Source organism: Bos javanicus, chromosome 26, assembly GCF_032452875.1.
Source record: "Bos javanicus breed banteng chromosome 26, ARS-OSU_banteng_1.0, whole genome shotgun sequence".
Classification (NCBI taxonomy): domain Eukaryota; kingdom Metazoa; phylum Chordata; class Mammalia; order Artiodactyla; family Bovidae; genus Bos; species Bos javanicus.
This window is the reverse complement of record NC_083893.1, coordinates 20,537,301-20,563,483: the sequence shown is the minus strand read 5'-3', so window position 1 is coordinate 20,563,483 and position 26,183 is coordinate 20,537,301. Positions and strand designations below refer to the sequence as shown.

Below are 26,183 nucleotides of genomic sequence, written 5' to 3'. Positions count from 1 at the left end.
TTTACGCGAGTTTGGGAAAGCAGAAATGTTCTCAGGAGCTTCCTAGTGGGCATAGTTTTTAGTAAAGTAATCTTTGAAACAGTATAACAAAGGAGGTAAGAACGTGGATTTTGGTGTCATAGGCCTGGCTTCAAGGCCCAGCTCTGTCACCTAATAGGGCATGTTGTCTAACCTCTGTAGGTTGTGCTTTCCTTACCTGTAAATGGGGAAAATAATAGACCCTAACGCTTAGGTTTTATGAAAATGAAAAAAGATCGTGATGTAAAGTACTTAGTGTCTGGAATCAGTAAGCGCTCAGTAAATATGTTTTTGTGTCACAAACTCAAAAACAGGGAATTACAGTTTCTTTCCCATCATGGCGTGCTTTCTGCGTCCTTGGTCTCCTCCCTTTTTCTAACTTGCCTGCTCTATGGGGAAGTGGGATCCCTATGCTAGAACGGCTGTAGAAACAAATAGGGAAATTTCAAGAGAGAAACATTTTGTGGGATGAAGGATCTTTGAATACAGAGGTAACTGAGAGATGTTCAAGTATAAAGGGTGATTAAAGTTATGTAAGTTGAACTTCTCTTAAAGAGAAGAATGATTTCTGCAGTTCTGGGGTTAGGGAAGCCTGAGAGCCAAGTAAAGGAATGTTAGAGAGGACACACGGGAGTATGTGTGTCAAGATACACGGGCTCTAAAGGAGAGTCTCAGAGCATCGAAGAAATATCAAAATTTGGTCAGCAGGAAGCTAATTGGTTGATTTAAATCAAAGTGGTAAGAAAAACAACTCACGATTAGAAATGAGGGAGATGGAAGAGACAAAATAGAAGGGATAGAAACAGATAATAGAGTTAGACATTAATAAAAATCTAATAGAAACTAGGGATAGTTGGTGAAACAAAAGTTTGTTTTAAAATTAAAAAAACACTTAAGTCAGACTTTCAGGGAGGCAAACATTTGAAGATGGCAGATAGGGTTTTAGGAGGAAGAAAGTGAGGGCTGGCAGATCACACTGTGAACGCCCTCATCTTCCAGCATGCTCGGCAGGTGAAATCAAAGTAATTAGAACATCCGGGGTAATAGTGAAGGGGGAAAGAAATAGCCAAAAAGACCTTGAGGAGCATATGTTTATGTTGACATGATTCTGTTAGCTGGGGAGGGTTGGCGTGAAAGGGCTGTACCTTATCTGATATGACTAGAACTGACAGTTTGATTAAATGAAGAGTCAGTTAAACAGGGAATCGTAGAATAATAATACATACCTTAAACTTTTGCACTTAAGCATGTACTTTCATTATAATTTTTTAAAAAAGGAGTAGAAATTTAGACACTGGCAAACCAATTTGCCTGAAAAACTTTACAGATTTTTATAACTTGCCCTCCCACAAACTTAATAATTGTCTGTTCCCACCTAACATGAGAATAATTGTTTTTAAGCAGTTATCTTTGTCAAGCTTCTCCAAAGCTTTCACAGTCTAGTTTAAGTTTTTATCAAATCACCTGTCTTTTTACTTTCATATTTCACTATTTACGTAATGTTAAATTATGTCAAGAATTTGTCCAAAAGGTTTTGTCCAAAATACACGTTTGTGTCCTTTTCTATATTTGGCTCTTCAGGTCAGTTCAATTACTCAGTCGTGTCCGACTCCTTGCGACCCCATGGACTGCATGCAGCACGTCAGGCCTCCCTGTCCATCACCAACTCCCGGAGTTCACTCAAACTCATGTCCATCAAGTCAGTGATGCCATGCAACCATCTCATCTTCTGTCGTCCCCTTCTCCTCCTGCCTTCAATCTTTCCCAGCATCAGGGTCTTTTCAGATGAGTTAGTTCTTCCCATCAGGTGGCCAAAGTACTGGAGTTTCAGCTTCAACATCAGTCCTTCCAATGAATATTCAGGACTGATTTCCTTTAGGATGGACCAGTTGGATCTCCTTGCAGTCCACGGGACTCTCAAGAGTCTACTCCAGCACCACAGTTCAAAGCATCAATTCTTCATCACTCAGCTTTCTTTATAGTCCAACTCTCACATCCATATATGACTACTGGAAAAATCATAGCTTTGACTAGACAGATCTTTGTTGACAAAGTAATGTCTCTGCTTTTTAATATGCTGTCTACATTGGTCATAACTTCTCTTCCAAAGAGCAAGCGTTTTTTAATTTCATGGCTGTAGTCACCATCTGCAGTGATTTTGGAGCCCAAAAAGTAAAGTCTGTCACTATTTCCACTGTTTCCCCATCTATTTGCCATGAAGTGATGGGACTGGATGCCATGATCTTAGTTTTCTGGATTTTCTGTTTTAAGCCAACTTTTTCACTCTCCTCTTTCACTTGCACGAAGAGGCTCTTTAGTTCTTTTTCACTTTCTGCCATAAGGGTGGTGTCATCTTCATATCTGAGGTTATTGATATTTCTCCCAGCAATCTTGATTCCAGCTTGTGCTTCATCCAGCCCAGCATTTCTTATGATGTACTCTGCATATAAGTTAAATAAGCAGGGTGACAGTATATAGCCTTGATTTGGAACCAGTCTGTTGTTCCATGTCCAGTTCTAACTGATGCTTGCTGACCAACATACACATTTCTCAAGAGGCAGGTCAGGTGGTCTGGTATTCCCATTTCTTTCAGAATTTTCCACAGTTTGTTGTGATCCACACAGTCAAAGGCTTTGGCATAGTCAATAAAGCAGAAGTAGATGTTTTTCTGGAGCTCTCTTGCTCTTTCAGTGATCCAGCGGATTTTGGCAATTTGATCTCTGGTTCCTCTGCCTTTTCTAAATCCAGCTTAAACATCTGGAAGTTCATGGTTCATGTACTGTTGCAGCCAGGCTTGGAGAATTTTGAGGTTTACTTTACTAGCATGTGAGATGAGTGCAATTGTGTGGTAGTTTGAGCATTCTTTGGCATTGCCTTTCTTTGGGATTGGAATGAAAACTGACCTTTTCCAGTCCTGTGACTACTGCTGAGTTTTCCAAATTTGCTGGCATATTGAGTGCAGCACTTTCACAGCATCATCTTTTAGGATTTGAAATAGCTCAACTGGAATTCCATCACCTCCACTAGCTTTGTTCATAGTGATGCTTCCTGAGGCCCACTTGACTTCGTACTCCAGAATGTCTGGCTCTAGGTGAGTGATCATACCATCGTCATTATCTGGGTCGTGAAGATCTTTCTTGTATAGCTCTTCTGTGTATTCTTGCACCTCATCTTAATATCTTCTGCCTCTGTTAGGTCCATACCATTTCTGTCCTTTATTGTGCCCATCTTTGCATGAAATGTTCCCTTGCTATCTCTGATTTTCTTGAAGAGATCTCTAGTCTTTCCTATTCTATTGTTTTCCTCTATTTCTTTGCATTGATCACTGAGGAAGGCTTTCTTATCTCTCCTTGCTGTTCTTTGGAACTTCGCATTCAGATGCTTATATCTTTCCTTTTCTCCTTTGCCTTTCATTTCTCTTCTTTTCACAGGTATTTGTAAGGCCTCCTCAGACAGCCATTTTGCCTTTTTGCATTTCTTTTTTGGGGGATGGTCTTGAGCCCTGCCTCCTGTACAGTGTCACAAACCTCCATCCATAGTTCTTCAGGCACTCTATCAGATCTAATCCCTTGAATCTATTTGTCACTTCCACTGTATAATCGTAAGGGATTTAATTTAGGTCATACCTGAATGGTCTAGTGATTTTCCCTCCTTTCTTCATTTTCAGTCTGAATTTGGTAATGAGTTTGTGAACTGAGCCACAGTCAGGTTCCGGTCTTGTTTTTGCTGACTGTATAGAGCTTCTCCATCTTTGGCTGCAAAGAATATAATCAGTCTGATTCGGTATTGACCATCTGGTGATGTCCATGTGTAGCGTCTTCTTTTGTGTTGTTGGAAGAGGGTGTTTGCTATGACCAGTGCTTTCTGTTGGCAAAACTCTATTAGCCTTTGCCTGGCTTCATTCTGTTCTCCAAGGCCAAATTTGCCTGTCATTCCAGGTGTTTCTTGACTTCCTACTTTTGCATTCCAGTCCCCTATAATGAAAAGGACATCTTTTTGGGGTGTTAGTTCTAGAAGGTCTTGTAGGTCTTCATAGAACCCTTCAGCTTCAGCTTCTTCAACATTACTGGTGGGAACATAGACTTGGATTACTGTGATATTGAATGGTTTGCCTTGGAAATGAACAGATCATTCTGTTGTTTTTGAGATTGCATCCAAGTACTGCATTTCAGACTCTTGTTGACTATGATGGCAAGAGTGAATGTCAACTTTTTAGGCATCAATGAACTAAAATGGACTGGAATAGGTGAATTTAACTCAGATGACCATTATATCTACTACTGTGGGCAACAGTTCCTTAGAAGAAATGGAGTAGCCATCATATTTGGCTCTACTTCAGTTCAGTTAAATTCACTCAGTCGTGTCTGACTCTTTGTGATCCCATGGACTACAGCACGCCAAGCTTTCCTGTCCATCACCAACTCCCAGAACTTGCTCTAACTCGTGTCCACTGAGTTGGTGATGCCATCCAACCATCTCATCTTCTGTCATCCCTTCTCCTCCTGCCTTCAGTCTTTCCCAGCGTCAGGATCTTTACCAGTGAATTCTTCACATCAGGTGTCCAAAGTATTGGAGGTTCAGCTTCAGCATCAGTCCTTCCAATGAATATTCAGGACTGATTTCCTTTAGGATTGACTGGTTTGGTCTTCTTGAGTCCAAGGGACTCTCTAGAGTCTTCTCCAACACCACACTTCAAAAGCATCAATTCTTCGGCTCTCAGCTTCTTTATGGTCCAACTCTCACATCCATACCTGACTACTGGAAAAACCACAGCTTTGACTATAGGCTTCTACTCCAATAAAATGTTAATCTAAACAGTGGTTAAGTATTTATGGTGCTGTATGTGGAAATTGGGTAGGTCTCAATTCCTGGGTTCCTAGGGATGTGGCAGCATATAGAAAGGAGGGGTCAGAGGATACTCATTTTCTCAGGGAGTCAAGTTGTATAGACAGCTTCAATCTTGTTTTGTTTACCCTTTTTCTTTGTGATTGTAGGGCCTGTTGGGATGGTATATGGTAAAAAGTGGATTAGAAGAAAAACCAGATTCCCATGACATCCCTCGAGTCAGTCAGTACCGCCTTGCTGCCCATCTGGGATCAGCCCTTGTGCTCTACTGTGCCAGCTTATGGACCTCACTCTCCTTGCTGCTTCCTCAGCACAAGGTAAAGTCAGTCTGTATTGTTTACCACACGTGTGGACAGGGTCCGAGATGGAAATTCTGGTCCTACATGAAAGTTCCATGTCAAAACGCATACATTCCCTTAGCAACATCGATCAGTTTACTAGAAGCTGGATATAACCAAAGTTTAGAGAAACAGTGAACTCTGAGACTCTGGATAGCTTCAGGATGGCAAAGTAAAACCTGCACTTATGCTTTGGGGCAGGAGTGGCTTATTCAAAGGATAATTAGTATAGGAACCAAATATTTTGTCAGCATTGCCAATCAAGAAAAAGATGAAAACATGAGTTTTAGTAAAAGAAGGAATGAATACCAGCAATAAGAAGGAATGAATACCAGCAATGACAGAATGATCTCTGTGCATTTCCAAGGCAAACCATTCACTATCACAGTAATCCAAGTCTGTGTCCCCACCAGTCATGTTGAAGAAGCTGAAGTTGAACAGTTCTGTGAAGGCCTATAAGACCTTCTAGAACTAACATCCAAAAAGATGTCCTTTTCATTATAGGGGACTGGAAGTTGACCACTTGACTTCTGATTCCCAGTGGGATGATGGTGGAGAGGTGAGGAAGGCCAGAATGAGAGTTGCTGGTGGACCTTAGTGGCGTACAAAAGCCATGTTAAGTTGTTTATTCTTTCCATGGGGACCCTACCATTCAGCAGATCTGACAATATAGTGAACCATAGTGATCTCACCTAAAAGTATTTTCTCTGTATGCTGATTAAAAGGAAATACATTTTAAAATGCATATTATTTTAGGTGTCAAAGTCATGGTTGGCCTGAATAACCTGTTCATGGAGTGAGGTTTAGGTTGATAGTAGGACTTTTAAGTAGAATCATCTCGTAGGTACCTGGAGCCAGTGCTCTGGATCCCAGTAAGAACAGGAGTTGTTGACTAGGCACTCATCCCACAGGGAAGCCAGATGGGGTTGAAACATTGGTATAGTAGGTGATTGACATCTGACTAGTTCCTATTCTTACTTTCAAAGCCAGACTTATAAAACTAATCTACATCTATAGCTGTACATCCTAACAACCCATTCTTTTTTTCCACTTCTTGTCATCCGGCTTCCCCATCCATATCCGTCTACACATTGACTCCTACACTTGCACATATCAAGTGTACAGTACTTAGTATAGTCTCCTAAGTACTCCTAACTGAATGGTACTCTTAAAGGTTACCAATGACTTTAATTATTAATTGTTCTTCTCTTTTTGTTTGTTTATATTCCACTAATTACAGAAAGGATTTGAGATGATAGTCAACCATATAGAACTGTGCTGTCCAACACAATAGTTCCTAGCCACTATTGCTATTTAAATTCTAATTAAAATTAAGTAAAAATAACTTTGTATAAACAAACTTGTTATCTACTTAAACTTTAAATAAAATTAACTTAAAAATTTTTTTCACTTGCTCTAGCCACTTTTTAGATCCTCCATAGCCACATAATGGCAGCACAGATAATAGAACTTTTCTGTCATCACAGAAAATTCTAATGGCCAGTGCTGATACACTGTCCTATGAAATCTTAGTAATGGTACCTAACTCCTCACATACTGGATTGTAAATCGTTTGAGGGCAGCACTCTGGCTTTCCTTTGTATCTTTCCTTTATGCTTATGTGTGCTCATTTTGCGTGTATATAAAGTTCTTGCTAAATATTTGTTGATTTACTGATTATTATCACAAGCTGGCTACAGTAAAATAAAAACAATTTACCCAAAACACTAACTGCAAGAATCTCTACTCGACTCTACTCTCTCTACAGTTTTGATTCTGATTATATTTGCTAAACACTAAATATTACACATGACATGAAAATCCAGTTCTTTACCTTAAGCCACATCATTTTAACCATGGTGAAATGGCTTTCCCTGAACAATGCAAATCATTCCATTCCTGAACAGATGTATATTGAATACCTATATGCCATCTACTGGGCTAGGATTACTGTAGTAAGCAAGTGAAATGTCAGTTCCTGTCTTCACAAAACTTACAAGGTAGCAGGGAAGACAAATAGTAAATGTATACATTTAATAAAATTTAGATGAAGTAGAATGTCTTCTGGGAGTGCTTAACCTAGTCTAGGAGTCAGAGAAGATCTGGCCTCAGATTGTCCCTGGAGTTGGTCCTTGGAGATCTTGCTGCCTTTCCTAATTCCTGCAGTCAGTGTCTCTGGCAATTTTCTCATTTAGTTGACTGAGACACGTCAGCTCCTGCGGTTGAGACGGTTTGCTCACGGAACTGCAGGCCTGGTGTTCCTTACGGCTCTCTCAGGTAGGACTCTTAGCAAAGGTGGCCTAACTTATCTTCAGGTGGGATCTCTTGCCTAATGCTTTCCTCCTGCATCTTTATATCTCCTTCTCACACCTGCCTCTCTCATACCCACCATCTTTACCCTCTTGTCTTCTATTCCTTCCTTCCCCAAATCCTGCTTTTCAGTTAGTTGAACAAAAATATTGAACATGTACTTGGATCCAAACTCTATGTTCAAATCCTGACTTTACCTTCTATAAACTATATGACCTTGGACAAGCTGTGTAACCTGTCTGGGCCTCAGTGACCTCATCTATAAAATGGGGAAGATGATAATAGTTTAAGTAATATATGTGAAGTATTCAGTACCTCACTATGTAAGTGTTAGCTGTTGTTATCATATAAACATTATTGTTATTACATTATACCAAGATAGGTCAGATAAAAGCCTGCCCTCAAAGATGGCCTTTAGGTGAAGAGTTTATTGGGGCAAAGAGACTAAAACAGATCTCTTTCATTCTTTAAATCACAGCTCTACCTTTCTTACTCTAGACCTGCCCTGTACAATAATCACTAGCTTCATGTGACTATTGAAGCTTAAGTTAATTAAAAGCAAATAAAATTTAGTTTCTCAGTCACAGTAGCCACATTTCAAGTGCTCAGTAACCACAATGGGTGGCTTGCAGCTGTTGACTGGATGGATGACAGATATAGAACATTTCCATCATTGCAGAAAGTTTGATTGGACAGCACAGCTCTAAATAAAACCATCAAACCAGTGATCACACCCAAATCTCCCTCCCCCTTTTTTTGATGGAAGAACATGAATTTTGACTTTATAAATGCAATTTAGAAAAATAAGGAATATGATTTAACATACCTGAATCTTCTGTGATCATAAATAATGGATCAGTCATCCATTAAATTCTTTGTGTGTTTATCCAGGGTTTAGTTTATAAGATTTTTTTGGAGCACTTGGGGAAGACAGATAAATAAAACCCATAACATGCCAGATGATGTTGAGTGCTGCAAAGAAAATAAAGCAAGATAAGGGGATAGACGTGGGGTTGGGGAGTGCTATCTTATAGAGGATTATTGGAGAGATCTCTTTGATAAAGTGACATTTAAGTGGAAACTTGACGTGAAAGAGTAAATTAACTAGTTCCGAATAGATCAGTTGGCAGTAGGGAGGCGAGGCAGTAAGGAGAATGCATATCACAGTCAGTAAAAGAACTTTTCCAAATATTCCTCTCTCTAGAGCTTCTCATCCACCCTCTAGGGGAGGCATGCCAGAATCTTGGGGTGGAAGTAGGTGAGGATGCAAGTTTTTTTTTTTTAAGTTTCCATGGTGAATACAGCAGGGTTTGAGAACCCCTGCTGTAGATCTTTCTATTCTCTGACTATTCCTTTTGTCTAACTCTGAGATAATAAACATTTTCTATGTCAGAACTTCCCTGGTGGCTCAGAGGGTAAAGAATCTGCCTACAGTGCAGATTGAAACCCGGGTTCAGTCCCTAGGTTAGGAAGATCCCGTGGAGAAGGGAACGGTTACCCATTCCAGTATTCTTGCCTGCAGAATTCCATGGACAGAGGAGCCTGGCGGGCTACAGTCCATGGAGTCATAAAGGGAACTTTCACTTTCATGTCAGAACTAGTATTTGATCTCTTCTTTCTCTCATTTTAATAAATATTATTTATTGGAACCCAGGGGCTTTTGTGGCAGGGCTGGATGCTGGACTTGTTTACAACTCCTTCCCCAAGATGGGAGAATCTTGGATCCCAGAGGATCTCTTTACCTTCTCCCCTCTCCTGAGGAATGTTTTCGAGAATCCCACCATGGTGCAGTTTGATCACCGGGTTCTGGTAAGTCTGGCGGACTGGCTACTACACATAAGGAGCCTCTCATAGGCTCTGGGTGTCTGAAGCACTGCTAGCAACATTGAGATGGTAGAGTGGGTACTAGAATTCTTTTTAGAAGAAATTTAGTACCAGTTTTCTGATGTGATGTTTTTGTCTTAACTATCCACATGCCTCTAGCCAAATTCTTTTTTGCAGGATACTGCCAGCTTTTTAAAGTTAATTCTCCTCAATCCTGCACATGCAGAGAAGAGTCATTTTAGCAGAAATGAGGCTAAGTAGAGAAGAGAGTGTAAAGACAGTGGTTGCTGAACACATAGCCATCAGGACTGCACCAAGACCCCAAGGAGCTAAGAGCATCATAAATACTCATCTTATTTAAGCTAATATTTATTAAGGACCTACTGTGGGTCATGTTAAGATTGCTTGGTGGCCTGAACATGGTAAATCAGAGCCCAGGGAGAGGTTAGTGGCAGGGAGACCTGGGAGAAGCGGTGGTGCTACTGTAGTGAGGCTGTGAGAGTGACAAGGCTCAGGGCTTCATGGTAGGACCCAGACTTGAGAAGATGAATCCGAAAGAGGTTGTTGTGATTAGAAGACTGGCTGCAGGAACAGAAGTGAAGAAAGATCAAAGGCGATCCTAGAGTTTCTTCTGTGGCATGTTTAAAGCACACCAGCAGGAATGGGACTATTGAAATGAGTGTTGAGCTAGGGACAGAGGATGTCATCAGACTGAGGTACGTTGAGCGTGAGATAACAGTAGGGCACCCAGAGAGAGGGGCCCAGGGGCCTCATATCCAGAGGGAACGCTGGGGCTAAGGCAAGTTACCTTGTGTGGGGTCAGTCTCCACTGCCACACAGCATCTTGGAATAAGTAAAATCTGGTTGAAATTGGATGGCTATGAAGAGAAAAAGATGTGAAATTGGTATAGAAAATGATAGAAAACATTTTCCTCAATATCATGGAAGGTCGGAAATCCTATTGCCAGCTCCAGACTCTCTTTCTAAAGTGGAAATGAAAAGGAAACTTTAGATCTTTTTAACACTAGCTGGAAGAATCACCACCTCCTTTACTCATAGCCCAGGAAAATAGTAACTCTCATGTGCTGGGGTCAGCCTTGTTTTAACAATACAGGATTAGAATAGAGATAAAATTAGGGATAGATAAGAGGATGAGATGGTTGGATGGCATCACCGACTCAATGGACATGAGTTTGGGTAAACTCCGGGAGTTGGTGATGGACAGGGAGGCCTGGTGTGCTGTGGTTCATGGGGTCGCAGAGAGTCCGACACGACTCTGAACTGAACTGAACGAGCAACTGAACTGAATTGATGCAAAGACTAATTTAAAACCTGAGGGCCCCACCGGGCAGACACCCACATTGGAAGGTGGGTAAGATTGCTGAGAGACAGTCAGTGTGTATAAAGTGCAGAAACTTTAAGTGGAGCCACGCCTCCATTGTACTGAAGTGGCAAGCAGAAGAGAAGCAGGGAAGAGCTTGAGTCATGAGGTGGTTCTCTGCCTGGGAGGGGAAAGTGTTTAGTAGTTACTCAGTGGATCTGGGGGAATTAGCTGTAAGGTGAGCAGAAACCAGGGGGTAGGACATTCTTTTTGGCACCTGATGAGACTCTGTCTACCCTCCAGGGCATCGCTTCAGTTACTGCCGTTACAGTACTCTACTTCCTCTCCCGAAGAATTCCCCTTCCTCGAAGGACCAAGATAGCAGCCACCACTCTGCTGGCTTTGGCATATACACAGGTATAAACCACTTCTTTTGATTCTGAAGGTATCCCCAGAACAAAATTTAAAAAGAAAGTGACAGGCTAGGAGAAAATATTTATAATAGACAAAAAGATGAACAACCAGAAAATAAAATAAATAAAGGATATTAAGACACAATTCTCAAAAGAGAAATGATGAATGGCCAGTAAATATGAAAAACTCTTTAGCATCACTCATGATCAGAGAGGAACAAATTAAAGCACTGTGTGCCATTTTGTACCTGTCAGATTGGAAAAAAATGAAAAAAAAATCAGATATTGGCATGGGTATAGGAAAACATACATTTGTATGTTCTTGGTGAGAGCATGCTTTGTTATAGCTTTTTTTTGAGGGCATCTGGCAATATTTTTTGAAGTGTTAAAATGTTTAGTCCTTTGATCAACCACATTGGCTTATTTTTGCCTGCCCTGGAGATACTCTAATGCACAAAGAGCTGTTCCCAGGAAATTCATTATGGAATTACTGTGATAAGTGAAAAATTAGAAAGCACCTAAATAAACATCTATGATATAGCCATACTGTGGAATACTGTACAGTTTAAAATAATAAGATCTCAAGACATACATTGTTACATGAAAAAAAAAAAGCAAATGACAGAGCAATCTACTTTTTAAAAGCTGTTAGGTTTTTCTTTAAACATGTATATAAAAATACAAGTGTGGGAAACTGGTAACAGTGGCTACCTTTGGGGAAGAGAACAGGGCTAGATGAAGGATAATTAGGGGAATTTTAGTTTTATCTAATTTGAATTTCTTTTGTTGTAAGTCTATTTCCTTGTGAAATTTTAAAATATATTCTTTGAATTTCTGAGGGGAAAGTGTGGAGGGTTTGTGTCTGGTTATCCATGCCAGTCACTTCAGTTCTGAATGTGTGTTTCCTCCTTGGCTTACTGCTTGCTTTTCTTTGTGACAGGTGGGCTTGGGCATTAGTACTCTGCTGATGTATGTCCCAACTCCTTTGGCTGCCACTCACCAGTCGGGCTCCCTGGCTCTGCTCAGTGTTGCCCTTTGGCTCATGAATGAACTCCGAAGAGTCCCAAAATAATTCTCAGAGGATCAGCTTCCTAGGACTGAAACTGTGCTTTTGAGAGATCATCAGAAAGCACAAGAATTTGAGCTTTTCTAAGAGGAGGACCTTGGTATACTGGGTGGTTTCCAAGTTGGTCAAGTTATTTAAATTCTTTGCCTGTTTTGGGGACAATCTACTGGATCAAGCAAGTCATTAAGTGTGGTTATGCTTAAGGTTCCTTTTTAAATCTGTTGAAAATCAGATTTAATGTAGAGAAAGAATTTTCTGTCATTTGCTTCTTAACAGGTTGTGTGTCAGTTTTCTCAAATGTTGACAAGCTGTTGGTTCTACATGCATAATCTGTTTCCTTGACCTGAGTTCTGGATTCTGCCTGAGTAGAAATTCTTACAATCTCAACTGTACTTCCATCAGGTAGAGATTCAAATGGATGGATTGGCATACCCTAACGTCAGATAGCCTTCAGCAAGAAATAGCTGTTTTCTTCCAGTGTCTTGATTTTCAAAACGGGGGAAAGCACTAACTAGTTTCTCTTGTGATAGGGCTGTTAATCATCACTACATGAGACAAATGGAGAATAGTATAAATCAGTTCCTGAAAGGGTTTCCTGAGAGGCTTATGGATAAGAAAAGTACAGTCTTGATGGTGTAGTACCTGGACATCTCTTTGGTTATTTAAACAAAGTACTGACTAATGAATTGGTGTGATTTTGGCCTCTGTTGATATTTCATAGGGCTCTGTCTTATTATTCAACATTTTTAAATCAGCAATTTGGATGAAGGCATCACAAAGACCATATTTGAGGATGGAGCAACCCAACATTGCTGATACAATAGACGACAATCACAAAACAGCTCCAGAGTGACATCATCAAGATGAAATTAAACCAGTCATAAATGTAACATCTTCATTTAAATAGGTTACGTAAGTTTAGGATACAGAAAACTAGCTTCTTATCGTCTTCATCTAAAAAAATACTGAGGGACTTCAGTTGGACACAGGCTCAGTATGAACCAACCATGAGATGACACTGGTAAAAACTAGTGTTGTTTAAGATTCTATGAATAGAAGTGTCACAGCCATAGTCAGAACACCACACTGCAAGTGCTGCATTGTATTCTGGGTACTGCATGTTTTAAGGAGGACACTCACCAGCATGTATGTATCAAGAGGCAGGAACCAGGACAGCAAGGAGTCCAGAACCCGTTTCATACCAGGAATACTTGAAAGAACTAGGAGTATTCGGCTGGAGAACATTTAGAGAGACAGCAAGAATCCTGCCCTTGACAAGTTGAAGCCCCTTCTTGCAGAAGGAATGAGCTTTCTTTGTGCTGCAGAGCTGGGAGCAGTGGGTAAAAGTTGCAGAAAGTTAGTTTTTAGTTTTGTAGAAGGTAGGAGCCACCTGGACCAAATCAGATGCCTGCTAGGGCAGGCTGGTGCAAACAGGTGAACCAGAGAGCAGGTGCCCGTCAAGGGGCTAAACCTCTGCTGAGTGCTAACCTGTTGCTGCTCTGTGGGTCCAGTTGTGAGATCTGACTTTTCAGACAAACCAAACATCCAGATTTTTATGTGAATGGTCTCAAGTTTTTTAGAACATTATGCAGGCTAAACAGATCTGGGAGCCATAAATGACGTTAAGATGTGCCCCTGTACAGCTGCTAGACTAATGATCACAGTTCCCTTTCAACTCCAGTATCCTCTGGGTTTCAGTGTGACCAACAGTGTATCATCCTCAAGTGGTTCTTAACAAAATAGAAGTAGCAGTTTGTCTTTGATTTTTTTGTTAATAAAAATCCTGGCCAGGAAACAGCTTTTGCGGTTCCCAGCTTCTCTCACATTAGAATCTTTCAGAATCCTGACCCTAGCCTTAGCAATGATCAGTTAATTCACAATCTCTGAAAGCCATAATTAGCAAATTCCTTGGGTGATTCTGATGTGCTGACAAGTTTGGGAACCACTAGTAGCCCTAGTAGCCTACTTACGTTAGAAAGTTCTGAGCAGCTTATTCCCATTCCCTCCAAATTTCCACCTCACCCTATCTCATTTATCCACTGTGTTGATACTGGTTAGTGCGCCAGCGGGGTATCACCTCTTCCAGATAGAATTCTCTAAAGAAAGACAGCTGCAGTCACTGGGCAGGTTCCCAAACTATCATCTCCTGATCCCCAAATTAAGGTTGTTCTTAGTTAATAATTGAGTCTGGAGAGGGCAGTCTGATCCAGCTCAACCATATGCTAATGATGCTATTGTTCCCTCCCCCCCGCCAAAAAAAAAAGCATGAAATGAATTAAATAATTTCAAGTTGCAGATGTTTTACTTCATTTTTTTTTTTATTAAAGATGAGTAAGTTTGGAAAAACAGATCTGATTGCATTTAGTGATATAACTTTGTTAATGCCCATCTCTAAGCTCCTGGTGAGTGGATATTATCTGAATTATTTTGTTTGCATTATTCCCAGCACCAGACACATACCACCAAATATTGTATGAATAAATGGAAAATGGATGATTACAGACTGATGTCCCAGACACTGCTTTCAAATTAAGTCATCATACCCAGAAGATGAAATGCATTTCCTTTAATATTTTCAAAAGCCAACAATTCTGTCAGTTGGTTTTAAAATACCAAAGGAAATTAAAATCCCTCGCTTTCTTAATTAATGCAGAATATCTTTTAACTTAGACAAATGCTGTCCATTGTGGCAAGGGTCATTATTAGCCACTGCCTAAAGTGATGCTGGGCTTCCCTGATGGCTCAGTGGTAAAGAATCTGCCTGCCAATGCAGGAGACTTGGGTTCAATCCCTGGGTCAGGAAGCTCCCCTGGAGAAGGAAATGGTAACTCACTCCAGGATTCTTGCCTGGGAAATCCCATGGACAGGAGAGTCTGGCAGGCTACAGGCCATGAGGCTTGCAAGAGTCCAACAACAACTTACAACAACAAAAAGTGATGCTTGCTGCAAAGACCAACACTGATGATCACAACAGGATAACCAGTTTATCTGCAGCAGTTCTTATGGTCCTGGCATGATGGTGGGTTGTATACTGGTATATATAACATATATACCCATGTCCTTGCATAAGGGACAACGCACCCCTCTCTAATATGTATTGTGTATTCTGTTCAACACTGACTTAACAGTATCAGAGTTTCAATAACTGTTCGGCAAAACTATTATTTAATGTTAAGTGTTAGAAAAACATACAAACTAAGCAACCCCCCACCCACCCAAAGTAATGCCATACAGGCAGCCTTTGGTTTTTGAAAGCAAGAAGGGAGTTTTTCCTCGAGGTCGTAATAAAAAGATGCCTTTCAGCACTGCAGGATCTCATGCTCAAGGCAGAAATCATGGAGGAGACAAGGTGTATACTTAAAGGCTTCAGCTAAAGGGGGATTATAGAATAAAAATTTCAAACACAACAACAAATTCCAGAAATCAAAGTGGTTGCGATTCTTGCCTGCAGAGAAAGACTTTTACGAAGCTAATTAGGGGGCAGAGCCTTCACCACCAGCAGTTCTAACAGGCTCAACTGGCAGGTGCTCTGTAGGAGGGGCTGCTTCAGAAAGTCTCGGGGCTGCCTTACCTGAAGAAGTGGAGAGGAGTGATCAGCTGCCAGAAGACCTATGAGTGGCTGCACTACTTAAAAAGGAGAGCCTTGGCTTGCCTGAAGTCATCGTGCATGCATGGCTATACTCATCCTGGGACTCTCAAATTTTTTTTTCAACTTTGGTCTTCATAAAAATGGCAAGCAATGATTGAATACATTTTAAATGTAGAAAGCCCTTGTAGTATGGGTAATGATTCAGTTTTCCAAATTAAACAATATTATTGCTCAGATTTGCAGAGAAAGTCAACAAATGTATTCCTCCTCTGTCCCTCTAATAATGATTCAGTTTTCCAATTAAACGATATTATTGCTCAGACTTGCAGAGAAAGTCAACAAATGTATTCCTCCTTTGTCCCTCTAATAATAATAATGAGAAATAGTGAAATATTAGAGGGGGAATGAAACATAAATATTAGTATATATATACTAGTATTACATTAGTAATATATACTAATGGACTAATATAAATGAAGTCTATGCAGATATTTTAAGTCTTTTTAACAAATATTTTTTGTAATACCAACAAATCCTTGCAAGTTTGATTGACCATATGGCTCTAGTGCAGGACTATGAAATTAGCATAACCTTCATGCTTTGGAGAAGGAAATGGCAACTCACTCCAATGTTCTTGCCTGGAGAATCCTGGGGACGGGGGAGCCTGGTGGGCTGCCGTCTATGGGGTCGCACAGAGTCGGACACGACTGAAGCGACTTAGCAGCAGCAGCAGCAGAGACTAGTTTGGGAGAATTTGAAACATCTGCTACTACTTCTACCTTAATTCTTAATTCCAATTGAAGTTTCATTGCATACCACAGAAAAAGGAAAATTAGACACTAGTTCTGAATTGGTTTGAAAGAAGTTTAAAAACAGCAAAAAGAAATGGCACACTGGGTAAGGGAGTCTAGGAACTGCCCCATAAATACAACCAAGTTCCTTAAAGTAGTTCTAATAAACATTTATACCTTAAATAACAGATGGTAAAACCATAACACGAGTTGCTTGGATATATTAACTAAAGAAGCCAGAATGGATGTACTGAAAACCTGATACTATTTCTGACAAAGTATTTCATATTTTATTCCTAAATGTGAGCAACCACAAATGAATATCAGAAACAATTATAAAGACTGAGAATGATTAGCTGCAGTCAGCTATATTATATATATTCTGTTGAAACACAGTCTTGCAAGAAGATTCTATCAATGAGCATTTCATTTGCACGTATTACTACATTCTGAGTGTCAGTTTCATCATCCATAAAACCACTGGGGTTAACAAATCTTAAGTTTCAATTTAAAAAAGCTCATTCTCTGACTGTGATTGCTTTTGGAAACTCCATTCCCACCAACCTTTATTTCATGGGTTATGAGTAAAGTAAGAGATGACCTGACCACTGATTCTTCTGGGCAGCCTGGTCTTCTAAACCAAGGGCCACAGCCCTCGTCCTGAAAGTACTCTATCACTTCTCTGCCTTTAGTTCCTTATGCCAACTGTTCTCCCTTTGGAACTGGCCTCCAATCATAGTCATAGATGAAAAACGAACCAGAGAGGGCAGGTGGCTTGCCTGGGGTTCCTGAGCTACATAATGACAAAGCCAGGGCTATAATCCATAAGCAGTGAGAAGTTACTGTCCCTCAAAAATATAAATATGGACATGATAATAAATGTTAATGCCTAAAATGACTAGCTTAGCAAGTGCATGGCAGACTCAGTCAACCACATTTTGATAATCATTGCCTAAAGCCTTTGGTCATGAATTTGAGCAAACTGGGGAGATAGTGGAGGACAGAGGAGCGTAGTGTGCCACAGTCCGTGGGGTCGCAAAGAGTCAGATATGACTTAGCGACTGAACAACAAGGCCTTTGAAGTCAAAGAAAGCACTTGGGCTAAGGAGGACAGAGGCAGAATACTTTGGATAATATTGGAAGAATAAATAGAATGTTGGTGGAAAGTGATTAAAATTTCCTAGACCAAGGAAAATCAATTCAAGGAGCTGAAGTAGAGATGGTATTAAGTTGGTGCAAACTTAATTGCGGCTTTGGACCATGAGTTTTAAATCATTATAAGCTCAAACAGCTCTTTATTAATCAAAATAGGAACCATTACAATCAACACATTGTGCCAATGAGAAATAATTTGTTTATTCCTGTAGCATAAAAACCCATGCTTCAGGATTTGACAAACTCTTGGAAACCATTTTCTGCCTCCTGCTGGTTGTGGAAGCGTTTTCCCTGCAAACAGTTGTTGAGATGCTTGAAGAAGTGGTTAGTGAGAGGTCAGGTGAATATGGTGAGATGAGGCAAAACTTTGTAGCCCAATTCGTTCCACTTCTGAAGTGTTGGTTGTGCCATGTGCAGTCAGGCATTGTTATGCAGAAGAATTGGGCCCTTTCTGTTGAGCAGTGCCTGCTGCAGGTGTTGCAGTTTTTGATGCGTCTCACCGATTTGCTGAGCATACTTTCCAGATGAAATGGTTTCTCTGGGATTCAGAAAGCTGTAGTGGATCAGACTGGCAGCAGACCACCTTTTTTTGGTGCAAGTTTGGCTTTGGGAAATGCTTTGAAGCTTCTCAGTCCAGCCACTTAGCTGGTCATCGCTGGTTGTCATATAAAATCCACTTTTTGTCGCACATCACAGTACAATTGAGAAATGGTTCGTTGTTGTTGTACAGAATAAGAGAAGACAACACTTTAAAATGACAATTTTTGATTTGTGGTCAGCTCATGAGGCACCCACTTATTGAGCTTTTTCACCTTTCCAATTTGCTGCCAGTGCCAAATGCCAAACCATACAATGGCTGACGTTGAGTTCTTCAGTAACTTCTCGTGTAGTTGTAAGAGGATCAGCTTCGACGATCCTCTCAACTGGTCGCTGTCTTCCAGTGGCCAGCCACTGTGCTCCTCATCTTTAAGTCTCTGGTTTCCTTTGCACAATTTCTTGAACCACCACTCCACTCTACATTCGTTAGCAGTTCCTGGGCCAAATGCATTGCTGATGGTGCAAGTTGGCTCTGCTGTTTTACAACTCATTTTCAACTTGAATAAAAGAATTGCTCCAATTTGCTTTTTTGTCTAACATCATTTCCCTAGTTTAAAATAAATATAAACAGCAAGTAATAAGTCATTATCAAAAAAACAAAGCAAAAAATGTGCATTAAAATAACATAACCATATTTAAGAATGTATTTCAATATCAAACAGCAAATTTCAAAAATGCAAAACCGCAATTACTTTTGCACCAACCCAATAAAATTTGGATTAGAATTAACTGCAACTTAAGTGAATGTAATGTCAAATAATTAGGTGATAAGAATAATTCATGATAAGAATTCAGAAAAGTGATGGGTTGTGCCTGCATAAAGAATCATAAGCCTTACTCCTATAAACCACTGACTAAATTTTGATACTTCTGACCTATTAAAACACTAAAATAGTTCAGGTTTGCTGTTACTGTTGTAAGGAAGATTGCTTGGCAAGACTCAAAGAAACTAGTGGAATGTGAATTTTATAGAATCATAATCATTTTCACATGAAAACCACTCAGAATGCAGAAATGCAAATAGATACCTTGAAAAACTGAGGGCAAAAAGAGGGTTAAAAGATAAGGCTGTGTGACTCTATGCAAGAATATTTCATTTTGAGAAAGCAATATATAGAAGTTATTGGCCCTCACCATTTATCCTCAGCGAGGGATAAATTGCTTCTGTTTCTAGTGAATAAGATTTCCTTTAAAATTTTTAATTGGGAGCAATGGAAGAAGCACAGGAGCCAGAACCAAGAGCAAATACTCTTTTTCTGAGGGGTATGACAAAAACTTGTCCTCATTTTTATACCATGGAACTCAGATGCCTTATTCATTATAATAAAACCTAGATAATATTAAAATAATAAACATGATAAAATACACTAAAAAAATCAGACTAAATTAATAAGAAATACATTTATATGGAAAAAATGATAAAACAGGTATCCTGAGTTTCTCAATTATAAAAAGAACAATACCAATCTGAAAGGTTGTCATGATGATTAAAATAACATACATAAAATTATTAATGGAGTGTCTGGTACACAATCAGTGCTTTGCAAATGGTAGTTATTATCATCATAACCAGGATGAAGAATAACTTAATAAGAGCTTTCAAATTGGACTGATCACTGCCTCCTCCATGCTTCAATTTCATTCTGAGCACACAAATGTGATCACTGTTAGCCAGCTAGCTAGGTAGCTTTGGAGAAGATCATTGAGTAGATCCCACAAGAAAGTAAGAAAACCAAAAATGGCATTTGGAAACAAAGGTGAGGGAAAAGAGTTACCTGAGTAGGCAATGGCTAGCAAAAACATACTATGATGTTATTTATAAGCAGCATTCATAAAGCAAGGGCTCGCTCACAGTACAGACACAAAGATAAGAAGTCAAAGAAAATCAAGGCAACTTAGAACTCTTAAAAATTAAACTGCTGAAACATAAGCCCTAATGAAAAATTAAAAGTTCTTCCAAAGGAACCTGTAAGACTCTGCTGGATCCATTTTTATCTAATTTGAAAACTATTCAAGACTCATCATCTTTTCACCTACTTTAAGTATACTTACTTTCATCTCAGTTTATTTCCAGGAGGATCTGGATTTATTTTTCTTGGTTTTATGAAGCACTTAACTCCTTTCTACTCTCAGTATGAAATTTATTTTTTAAGAATTCCACTTTTTTTCCTTTAAAGTCAAGGACTTTTCCCTTACTCTTGTAATCCTAGAACTCAAAGCTGACAAAGAAAGAAAACTATTTTAACTGTGGGAGCATATTCTTAAGCAGGACATTTAAGGCTACACAGAGGAAAGATTAAAGTATAAAGAAGGTTCCATGGGGGATGAAAAAGAAATCCTTGTGCAATTTAAAGGCTAAATGCAGAGAGGAAGCAAAGATCCTGAAGGGCAGTGGATAAAAATGTAATTACTATGGCTTTTCCCCTGTCCCCATTAATGGAAATGCTGTTTATGACTGAGAAATCTCTTAGGAAATATTCTGAAAGTTGCCAGGTGGATTATTAACAGATTTATCTGTCTATTCCAAAGTTTGTGATTTGCTTCTTTTCAAATATTCCAAGAGCCCAACTGAGAAAACTACTATTTCTCAGAAAAACATTAATAAATAAGAGCTTGGATTTTATTGCCTTGGCCCGCTCTCCTGATACTGTTCTTTCTTTAAAAACAACCCAAATGCATCCCTTCCCAAACTACATATTGATCTTAGCAGTGAAATAAAAGAACTCTTGAATCTTCCCATGTAAGGACTTGTAAAAACAAGCCAAGAGGACAGTGACCAGACAAATCCAGGTCCCCAATCCCCATCCCAGTTTCTCCATCCCTACAAGCACCCTTAAGGCTCAAAAGAAAAATTAATGCCCAAACAGCTTCGGAGCCACAGAGACATGGAAAAATTTTCAATTCGGGTCATATGAGGCATCAGAAAATATATTGGTAAAATCTTCACTGGACCATTCATTTAGAAAGGGTTCTAACCTTTTAAAATCTAACTAATATCAGCAACAGGATGTCAGGGATCTTGAGCCACATTCACAGTGGCTTCTTTGTCGAGTAAGCAAAGAAGTTGTGTTATTTTGGTTGCCTGGAAATTCTTATCCGTTCTGCTGATCTGCAAAAATCTTGGATCCCTATTAAAGGCTGTGGATCTCCACATAAATGATATCTCTGTTACAGAGAAAGAAGGGGCTGCTGCACTTGGTAGAATGTCTTCAGCTTTGAATCAGATGCTCCAAGTTTGGTTTCAGCTAGGCTTTCAGCATGCCCAATGCTGAACTTCATGCTTAAAGCAAGGGGAGAAAAGTCTCGATCCCAGGAGCACACCAGATCTCTCAGATAAAGAAGTAGAAGCATGCTTCAATTGGACTAAAGTTGGTCCCCTTTGTTAGCACCAGTCTCTCATTTAGTTCTTCACAGGTTAAATTACAGCTTCTCTTCAGAGAAGAGGACCTGGATATTGAGAAGGAATTAAAGTAGATATTGAAGTAGAAATTCCAAGGCCAAATATCCACAAAGTCAGGCAAAGCAGCATCTGAGGCCAGTACCAGAAAGTGGTGGAATTCAATGGGCAGCAATTCTGGGGTATTCGAACTTTCCTTGAACCTGCCCAGCCTCATGGCCCGACCTGTACCCCAATCATGGGTACCACCTCCTCGATCCACAGCAAGTTCAATGGGGCTGAGGCTCGAGTTTGTCTGTGGTGAATCCGACGTAGCCGCAGAAGGTACAGGATGATGGCCAGTAGCACCACCAGGATACAGGCGAAGAAGAGATAGTGGTTGTAGACGAAGGAGAGACGGAACCAGTTACCATGGGCCTGTCGGACACCTTCCTGCCGTAGATCCCTAAATAAGAAATTGAAGGTGGAAAGAATTGTTAGTTTCAGAGAGAAATATTTATGCCAATTTAAAAGGTCCATTGGTTTTATCCCATTTATTCCATCCATGCAAACATGCTATAATACCAGCTCCACAGAGCAAGCAAAGCTGAAACATGTCCCCAAGCCCAGATTCCTCCTGTATCTTCCTTTCCCTGGCCTAGAGGAAGCCTCTACCCCTTCTAAAATCAGGAGACAAAATGAGAAGCCAAAAAAGTGAATAGTAAGACAAGACTGGTCATCTGTAAAATGTCTTAACAGTGACCCCATACCACCTCAGCCTACACAGTTGGTAAATACGGTCCTAATGAGAATAGGGTGGCCCCTGAACCTATTCAAGAAATCAGAGTATATCTAAGTATTTTTAAAAAGTTGCTATGCTTCCTGAGAGTTTAGGATATATCTAGAGAAAGATGTCACTTCACAAATTGTAATCTGAAGAAAAAAGAGAGACATGTAAACCTAAATGCAATGGTCCGTCTGTCTAAAAGAGAAGCTCTTCTCTTGTAGTCCAAACACCCAATCCATTTTCATTCTGTTTGACCTGCAGTGTTTTTTTAAAAATGTGAATCTCCAAACAGAAAGACTACATATAAAATGTGGACTTCTGGCTTCTGTTGATCAAAGAGAGCTGGGAGATACTGGGACAGCACTTCTGCATGACAGTTATCAGCCTTTTATTTGGGGCACATGCTCTCCAGTTTCCCACTTCTCTCACTCACCTGGCTTGTGACAGTATTGAGTTTAAAGAAACAGGCACCAAAGATTAAGAGTTCATCTGAAATAGTCCAGAAGAGAGAGCACCTAAAAATGATCCCAAATATCTTATGGTACATAAGAGCAAGACATCCCCGAAATGCATCTCATGTCCTTTGTTCTGGCCCACCCAAAAGCCATCCAAGTCAATGACATGATCTCGAGAGTGACTTTGGCCACCAAGAAAGACTGCTGTATAGGAATAGCATACACTGGTTCTTTAGTCAAATGTGAGATCAAATCAGTCAACCCTAAAGGAAATCAGTCCTGAATATTCATTGGAAGGACTGATGCTGATGCTGAAGCTCCAGTACTTTGATGCAAAAAGCCAACTCATTGGAAAAGACCCTGATGCTGGGAAATAAGGCAGGAGGAGAAGAGGATGACACAGGACAAGACGGTTGGATGGCATCGCTGACTCAATGGACATGAGTTTGAGCAAGTTCTGGGAGATGGTGAAAGAGAAGTCTGGCATACTGCAGTCCATGGGGTCACAAACAGTCGGACACAACTGAATGAACAACGAGTCAGATACAGTTTCAGAGTAACTTTAGTTCATCAGTCAGTATCTTAGAAGTTGTTTGTAAGAACTCAATTATAAAGACTGATTTGTTGTAGATAAATAAAATTGAATTCCTGGGAATTCCCTGGCAGTCCAGTGGTTAGGACTTGACGCTTTCACTGCCAAGGACAGGGCGTGGGTTGGATCCCTGGTTACTAAGATCCTACAAGTCATGCAGCACGGCAGGGGAAAAAGTAAAAAAATTACTGAATTCCTGACATTACAAAGAAGAACAGACTCCAGACCAATAATTCTCAAGACTTCCTTCTGTTTCAACATATGTGGTAAGTAACAGCAGTTTCACATGGCAGTAATAAGGGGAATTTGGATGTTTTTTGTTTCTCTTTTTGAGGAAGCAGTCACTTAAGAAACCTATTTTGAGGCACCAACTACCATCCTCTAAGCTCAAGATGCTTGGTCAGTCCACTTACCTGAGTGGTAAGAAGCGTGTTTTATACAGAATGGCTCCCAGCGTCCACTGAACCTCTCGGTCATAGACCAGCTGTGCTGTCTGCAGATTTGGATAGTCATAGGGAAAATGGAACCCTTCATGAAGAACTTGGTACATCCAAGCTGACTTAAAACACTGATATCTGTGTGAAAAAATAATTTTTTAAAGAAAGAAAAAGAAAAAAAAAAACCTAATGCTTTATGCATATTCTCACTAAAATGTCAAAAAGACCCTTCTCTCCCCATTTCACCTTCCTCACCTCCAGGTGGAGCCAAATCTGAGCCTACCTTATCTTCAAGTTGACCACAAAAGGGAGGCACACCTTCAAGCAAGGCCACAACGCTACTGTGACTGTTTTTCTTTTGCTTTCTTTTTTTCCCTAACAACCTTTACCTTCAGAGAGCATGCTGAAACATCTACAAATGTAATTATATGACGTTTGGCTTCAAAAGAGCCAATTTGTGGGGTAGGAAAATAGGGCTGAGGAGTTGACAGCTGATAGGAGAGAAGCTGGGTGATAGGTACTCAGGAGCTCATTATACTGTTCTATTTTCGTTTATGTTTAAAATTTTTAACTAAAACATTTACCAAATGGGAGGACTGAGGAGCCAAACTGGCAAAATATTGATATTTATTGTAGCTAGGTGACAGCTATATATGTGTTTCTGTTACTGTTCTACTTTTCTGCATGTTTGACATTTTAATCAAAATGTAAAAATAAAAAGACCACCGCTTTTGATTTCAAACCACTTGGAAAGAACACTTTTTGGTAACCACCAGTTTGTTTTCCTTGAAAGGAAGTTCACTGTTTTGGCCTCTACCCTTCAGAAAATCAAAATCTAAAATAACCAAATTCTCTTCCAATGTAAATCCAATCTGTACTATTACTCACTCACTCTCACTCATTGTTCATACTTTAAGGCCACACCTAAAGGAGAAAAGGAAGTTACTTACTTGAGTCGATGCTCATCTGCATGTGATGAAAAGAGGCCATTCTTGAATCTCTGAGTGAGTACTGACCAAGCCATGCCACAGTAATCCTGGAACAAACACAGAGAAATGATGCAACACGAAATGGGAGGTAAACTCTGTAATTCCCCTACAGTCAGTTTTCCATTTCCAAAGTTACTTGTGGGTTATTAGTTAACAGGAAAACAGAAATGGTATATTCAGTCATTTAACACTGTGCCAGGTCCTGGGCAAGGCTAGTCCTTGAACTCAGGCCACTAGGTGACTTGAGTGGCCTAGGAATACTCCTTTTTATTCCTATTGCCCCCATGTCCATACAAAGCCAGCCTGACATGGCTCCTGAGCCTCTTAGGCTTTAGAGATGGGTAAGGTTAGGACCGGGAGTAGCAACATCAAAAGCCAAAGACAGCTTCATTCTACCCTATATAGGACTGACATGAACAAGTCAAACAGATGGAACAGAATGGTCAAAAATCTATCACTGGCCTGTCTCCTTGTAATTCTCACCAAAGGAATCATTCCTTTTGGTTTGTTTAATAAACTAGTACTTCCTGAATGTCTACTTTGTGCCAGGTGGCTCTAGCAGTGAATAAAACAAAAATTTCTATTTTTATGAAGCTTACCTTCTAGTGGTGGGGGGGCAGACAATAACCAAATATATATGCATGCATACATACATATACACACATACATACAAAGAGTGTGTTAGATAACATAAGTGCTCATGGGAAAGATAATAAGCAGGAAAGGGAAAAGGGTAATATTGGGGAGGGCCACAATTCTGCATAGGATGGCCAAGGAAGATGTCACTGGGAAGATAACAGTTGAGTCAAGGTTAAAAAAAAAAAAGAAAATCGTCTTTACCCTGAGAAAGAGAACATATTAAGCCACTAGCAGTTTGGGCAAGTAATAACTTGAGTCCTACTATGGTGTTCAAGGGAAAAGGATTTGAAGAAATTTTAAAATGAGAGAAAGATTCAGGCCATGGACAGTTAGGGAATGTTGGAAAGGCAAGGAAATATGATGGTATTCCTGGAGGCTGGAGAGGAAAAGGCAAATACAAACCAGGCTTTCCTCAATATGTCTTAGGGACTGCCTTTAGGGAACAGAACAGTACATATACTACATATATTATTTCTTATACTAAGCCCTTATACTAAGCCCTTATACTAACAGAAATTGAAGAAGACAGAGGGAGATAATAAAAAATATGAGAGGACAGATCTCCCCATAAGTTTTTCTGCTAAAAGAGAAAAATATACAAAAATGAAAAAGAGACGAGTCCAAATTGAACAGGAATTGTG

The 26,183-nt window shown here is 39.9% G+C and overlaps 2 protein-coding genes across 7 annotated transcripts in view; one reads left to right on the top strand and one right to left on the bottom strand.

The window, feature by feature from the left end:
* Positions 1 to 24,656, top strand: part of LOC133239272 (cytochrome c oxidase assembly protein COX15 homolog) — a 29,200-nt gene extending 4,544 nt beyond the window's left edge. Inside the window, exons 5-9 of one of the 3 annotated variants that reach the window (XM_061403073.1) lie at positions 5,013 to 5,180; positions 7,397 to 7,478; positions 9,166 to 9,320; positions 10,960 to 11,073; positions 24,176 to 24,656. In XM_061403073.1, coding sequence (XP_061259057.1) covers positions 5,013 to 5,180; positions 7,397 to 7,478; positions 9,166 to 9,320; positions 10,960 to 11,073; positions 24,176 to 24,346 — 690 coding nt within the window. In that variant the 3' untranslated portion in view covers positions 24,347 to 24,656. Of the gene's footprint in view, positions 1 to 5,012; positions 5,181 to 7,396; positions 7,479 to 9,165; positions 9,321 to 10,959; positions 11,074 to 12,009; positions 20,891 to 24,175 lie in introns of those variants that run through there. The other 2 variants (XM_061403074.1, XM_061403075.1) reach the window with 2 other exon arrangements.
* The window catches only part of ENTPD7 (ectonucleoside triphosphate diphosphohydrolase 7), a 36,185-nt gene continuing 27,848 nt past the window's right edge, over positions 17,847 to 26,183 (bottom strand). For 2 of the 4 annotated variants that reach the window (XM_061403072.1, XM_061403071.1), the window contains exons 11-13: positions 24,865 to 24,950; positions 23,891 to 24,052; positions 17,847 to 22,109 (exon numbers count right to left, since the gene is read on the bottom strand). In XM_061403072.1, coding sequence (XP_061259056.1) covers positions 21,878 to 22,109; positions 23,891 to 24,052; positions 24,865 to 24,950 — 480 coding nt within the window. In that variant the 3' untranslated portion in view covers positions 17,847 to 21,877. The remainder of the gene's footprint in view (positions 22,110 to 23,890; positions 24,053 to 24,864; positions 24,951 to 26,183) is intronic. The other 2 variants (XR_009733774.1, XR_009733775.1) reach the window with 2 other exon arrangements.